The sequence below is a fragment of the Rutidosis leptorrhynchoides genome, chromosome 2 (genome assembly GCF_046630445.1).
Source record: "Rutidosis leptorrhynchoides isolate AG116_Rl617_1_P2 chromosome 2, CSIRO_AGI_Rlap_v1, whole genome shotgun sequence".
NCBI lineage: Eukaryota > Viridiplantae > Streptophyta > Magnoliopsida > Asterales > Asteraceae > Rutidosis > Rutidosis leptorrhynchoides.
In genome coordinates this window covers 448,234,584-448,240,196 of record NC_092334.1, presented here as the reverse complement: position 1 = coordinate 448,240,196, position 5,613 = coordinate 448,234,584, and the positions used below count along the sequence as shown (strand labels likewise).

Here is a 5,613-nt window from a genome sequence, read left to right as displayed (position 1 = left end):
TAGAGATCATATTGGACGCCAAGGTGGTAGTGAGACATTTTTGACAGAAGGGTTCAATGATTGGCACAAGACACAGAGATTCAAAAGTCATATTGGTCTTGTTAGCAACTTGACATGTACTATCATAATGTCCGAAAAGATCAATGATTTGCTACCTTGATTAGTATTCAGTCCTTTCTAGATCGATGGTGGAAAAAATGAAACATCTTTCTTTTCCTTTGGTTTATCGGTTATTAAAGCTAGCATTAGTTTTGGTCGTTGCGACATCAACAGTTGAAAGATGTCTGTCGGCGATGAAAATTGTAAAGTCAAATTTACGCAATTGTATTGTAGATGAGTCATCTGTGCACTTGAAAGAGAAGCTCTTGCAAATGTTAAAAATGAAGATGCGATTCAACGTTTTCAAAAGATGTGTTCCGTAAAGGAAGAGTGTAAAATTTTTAAGCATATTTTGTGTATTTTTTTGGAGAGATATTGTGCAGCTTTTCTTTTGAGAGATATGTTTTTGAGAAGATATTGTGTAATATTTTGTGCAGTTTTAATGTTGTTTTGAACTGTTTATGCTTTGTATCTGAACTATTTTTTGTTCTAAATTTGACGATGAAGTTTGTTTATCATAATAATTGTTGCAAATTTTTTGTCCTAGTGATAAATATTTCCGGTTCCGCCACTTTAACATGCGAAGACAAAAGGTAAATAACCTTGTGTTGTAGCTCATATGGTAGTGGTTTGCCTCTCTTAGCGAGAGGGAGTTCGACTCCCGTGGGGTGCAACATTGCACACAAGGTTGACCCTTAATCATTGAATTTCACTCAATGGTGTCTTCTGCACATTGCGTTCCGGGACAGTAGGGGAGGGGGTTTTACCGCGCATGCCCTCGGATTGGGCTGAGTTTCCTTCTGGATAACAGTTGAGAGCGGGTTATACAACTGTGGGAGATGAACGTGTGGGTGGTTTGGTCCCCCTGGGTAATCCCGAACTGATATTCAAAAAAAAAAAAAAAAAAAAAAAAAAAAAAAAAGTAAATGATATATAATAATATACCAGATAATATTCAATTTTTCATTAGTTCCTAATACCTTTTTTTTCAAATTTGTAAATAAATTATCAACCTAAAAAGGTCACTAAATGTTGACATATTGAACGAACGGTTGCAAAATGTGGTCCAAAAAGATATATAAAGAATGTAGGTGTGTCAACAAAATTTATATATTTTCGTTATCCCCCTTGTGTCAAAGTCACGTTCATTGCAATTTGCAAGAACATGGTAATGAGGGGTCACCATGTGCAAGAAGCATTCATGTTCTTTGTTACGATAACTAAGATGTAATACAAAATAAATGAATACTCATTTATTTATGGTTGATACTCAACGACACCCAAATATTTACGAAGAGGTAAGAAGTAGACAAACATTCCTTTATCTCTAAAACCGATAGTAAAAATACTTGTTAATGGTTGAGATAGATTTAAATCACCATTTTGCACATAATAAGCATTGGTCACCTATCATTAAACATATTTTGTGGTGGCAGGAATAATCCGGTTAAATTGGTCACCTAGCATTCATGTTCATGTGAGCTGTTTGGCGTAATCATAAGAAACACTTTTCATTTTGTAGTTATGCTTCTTGCTCAAAAAATAGGAAGTCAAAAGCTCGTTTTAAGGTCAATATGGGTCTGAACCTCGATAAAGCTCAAAAGCTCGTTTTAAGGTCAATATGGGTCTCAAGCTCGATAAAGCTCAACTTGATGTTACACATAGTGAAGATACATCAAATCCCAGTCAAACATTTGTTATCGTGTTGGTATCAATAGAATAAACATAAAGATTACCAACTTTCAACATTGTAATCTGGATCAAAACCAGAGCAGCTAAAATCATTGACCTTCTGATTTGTTTTTAAATGTACTTAGAGATGAGTAGACATCATCTATGTCAAACGGTGTGATATCAAATATGCAAGAATTATAACTATTTAGTCACTTGCATCGAAATCAAGCCCTGCAAACTAGCTATCTGTTAGATTGTTGGTGACCTGAAAAAAAGCTAGCCTTCAGGCAATACTCTTGCGTGCACATTTTGACTTTCAGGTGGTTGGCCCCCGTTTTCGGCTGTTTCTAGTGAGTTGCCAGATCCTGAATCTACATTTCCCGTGTTAACTGGCCGGAGGTAACCTTGCATTCGCAACAGATAGCTTTGACTAGATGGTTGACTTCTCATGTAACGAGTTGTTGCATGATTTGGCCCAGGTCCCGGGGCAACAGTGATAGTGGAAAGTGCACTAAGGTCAAGATTTGGAAACACAGAAGACCTACATCGAGGACATTTGACGTTCAACTTAAGCCATTCATCGATGCATCCCACATGGAAGTTATGAGCACATGGAAGCCCACGAACCTAATACCATTTTATAAAGGAACACAAAGACATTAGCTCAACTACAGACAAAAAAGGTGATAAATTAAGACCCAATTGATTAGGTAATGGACTGATGATCCATGTTATGTTTTATTTCTAACCATCAAATGGATAAAATAATAAACTGCAAAGCATGACACAGTTAATGATCGAGCATGTCAAAAGTCACCCAAGGTGTACTTACAAAGGTCTATTGTTTCAAAGTGTATTATACTAAACCTTTTTAACTATTGTATGGGGCGTACTTTCGAAATATCTATTGTATATGTCAGTTCCATCTATTTTATGTACATTTTCGTTTTTTTGCAACAGAAGGGCAAAAACAAAAAAGAACATACATAAAATACACTTTGAAACAATAAACCCTACTCAATACATGAAATGATACGAACCTTACTAAAACAACATTATCTTAACAGATTAGATTGTTCTTGTAATGGTATAAATGTATAATATCTGTACTGATGCTTAAAACAAGAATGATTTCTAAATTTGTTCTAAGCAATTACTCCATAAAACATAGAAAAGATATTGCAAGTCAACCGGACCCGGCTCGTACCAAAAACTACCCATTACCCAACCTGTCTGGCCCACCCATGTTGCCCCCCCTATAGTACTTGAAGGTTTTTCTTTTGGTAAAATGATGGGAATTAAGACACAGTACCTCATTTCCTACATGAAATTCCTCCAAACAAATTGGACACTCGCTACAGTCAGTAGGAACAGCTATCAGCATGAACTTTGGAAGCTCTTGGATGAGTGCCTCCACCGCTTCTCTCTAATTTCCAAGTTTTATAATAATTTCAGACAAAAATTAAGTAAAATATGAGAGGTTAAAAGTAACCCGAGAGATGTAAATACCTCGGCTTCAGTCAAGTAAAGTCCAGGATGATATGTATCCGCATCTTGCCTCATTCCTCGCAACTCTTGTCCGGCAGCATTTTCAAATGCCATATCAGGTACACGTATCATGTCAACCAAAACCTGAAAACTGGTTGTTTGTAAGTTTGTATATCAATGAAAATTCTCTCTTGCCTATATATATCTTCAGAAAACTTGAAAGATTCTAAAAGTTGATAATGTACCCCGTATTCTGAAATAGGAATTCCCTGTTGAGCACGTAGTGAATGAGCTTGCCTTCTTCTTAACCACTGCAGAAGATGACTTGAAAAATAGATGTTAAGATTATCCATCCAACTAAAACAAAACTATGTCTTTATTTTTTATAAAAAAAAATCTTTACGTGCTTTGAGGTTTTATATCATACCATTCTCATTGACATTCCAGCAAGGCAGATGAGTCCACCATAGCTGAAAAATAACCATATAAGAAATCCCCATTTCTGACCTTCTTCAGGCAACTGCAATGATTAAAAAATTACACTTTTTTAACACAAATTTCTCCCAATTGAACCGTACAAGCGTACTTAAACTAATATTTACAAAAAAAAAAAAATTAAATAAAAAAGATAAAAAAAATACAAGACACGTACACAATCTCTTGAGTTACAAAACCATAGAGAGCCGATAATGGTCCATGCCCAGAGAAAAGGATAGAGAACCAAACATAAAACAGATAATACTGCAACTCTTCCACAAAAACGAGCATGTCTCTGTTGCGGGCCAAAATCCCTATACGTCATTTATAATAGCATTTAGTAAGCTTCATAAACAAAAAAACTGAGACCTACAAAATACTTGAAAATCTAGAAACTTCATCTTAGGGCTTTGATATAACCTGAGTTCTTAAAAGATCTAATCAGGTCACAATATAAGTTTATCTTTGTGAGTGAAGATTAACTGTTTCCAACAAAGTAAAATTGCAGCAAAACACAATGCGTACAAACTTTTCTTATAAAAACGCACACACAACCTGAAATACCGATATCGTGTGTATATCATATAATCTTATACTATAATCGAAGATTACTTACAATCCCATTCCCGCAGCGAGTCCATTGTCCACAAACATCAGCAAGCGAAACATAAAAACTGTGGCGTAATCAACCTATAGTTGAACACCATCACCGCAAATCATGCCAATAAGTACTTTATAAAACACAAAATTATAATATTGAGTTTTAACCATTATCACTCACCACTATCCATATATGCAATGGATGTGTACACTGAATATAATGATTCCAGTTTATTGCAATGATTATTCTATTTTAAACTATCGTCAAGAATCAACATCAACAATACGATGAAAATAATAACTCATTTATAAAATAATAAAATTCATGAATATATATATATATATATATATATATATATATATATATATATATATATATATATATATATATATATATATATATATATATATATATACATAAAGAACACATATATACTGATATACATAAACATAAACATATACATATAAAGAATTATGAAAATAGGAGAAAGGATACATGCTAGTGGCAAGCATTGAAAGGAAAAAACCATCATACCTGTAAAATTGAGATACAGAATTCATGGAAATTAGAAATTAAACAGCGGAGGATGAAAATTAGGGCTTGAGCATGAGAAATTAGATAAAGGAAACTAACCATTTGAAATCTATGCCTTTGATTGTCATTTTTTTTAAAAAGTAACGAAACCCTAGTTTTTACTCCAGACCACCTCCAGTACTGATAGAGTTGTATTTTGTTGACGCGGAAATTTAATTCCGATGATATTAGGTTATAGAGTGAAGTAATTGTCTATACGATACCGGAGATGAGTTCACGGATCTTTGATGAGAAACAACCTGGAAAATAAGTATAGTGGCCTATTGGCTAAGATGCAAATAAATTAGTACGGAGTGCATAGTATTTCATGACTCATTAGTCAGATTATCACTGTGTGTTTGGATTTACGTTTTTAAAATTGATTATTTGTTTTGAATAATTATAATTAAATAATCAGCTGTATCAAAACGTGATTTAGATTTATAGTGTTTGAATTTGATTATGCTGTTTAATAACGTAATAATCAGATAATCAGTTATTTGAGTGTTTGGAAAAATTATACTACGTATTATGTGTAATTTAACATGTAAAATTACCAAAATAGTCATCCTTTTAAAATAATAAAATAAATAAATCTAATAGGAAATATTTTGTCAAAAGGGTCACTCTTTATAACTTTCTTGTACAGAGTATTTTTTTCCCTAGGGTCTTGCTAGTCATTTTTTGATATATTTCTTACG

At 33.5% G+C, this 5,613-nt stretch overlaps 1 protein-coding gene across 1 annotated transcript; it reads right to left on the bottom strand.

Moving 5' to 3' along the window:
- Positions 1-1,855: 1,855 nt before the first annotated feature.
- Positions 1,856-5,188, bottom strand: LOC139892472 (E3 ubiquitin-protein ligase SIS3-like). Its single transcript, XM_071875570.1, has 10 exons — positions 4,973-5,188; positions 4,835-4,873; positions 4,520-4,586; positions 4,355-4,428; positions 3,914-4,052; positions 3,689-3,781; positions 3,507-3,572; positions 3,283-3,405; positions 3,086-3,199; positions 1,856-2,400 (listed from the first exon to the last, which is right to left on the bottom strand). The coding sequence occupies exons 1-10, from the start codon at positions 4,999-5,001 to the stop codon at positions 2,050-2,052; spliced, it is 1,095 nt and encodes a 364-aa protein (XP_071731671.1). The 5' UTR covers positions 5,002-5,188; the 3' UTR covers positions 1,856-2,049.
- Positions 5,189-5,613: the final 425 nt, after the last annotated feature.

What these genes read in the sequence shown, in the direction of transcription:
- LOC139892472 (XM_071875570.1), bottom strand. Translation starts at nt 5,001, where the DNA reads ATGACAATCAAAGGCATAGATTTCAAATG. An exon ending in TCAATGCTTGCCACTAGCAT is followed by an intron (nt 4,587 to 4,834) that starts GTATCCTTTCTC and finishes AGTTTAAAATAG; the next exon opens with AATAATCATTGCAATAAACT. An exon ending in TTTACTTGACTGAAGCCGAG is followed by an intron (nt 3,200 to 3,282) that starts GTATTTACATCT and finishes CTTGGAAATTAG; the next exon opens with AGAGAAGCGGTGGAGGCACT.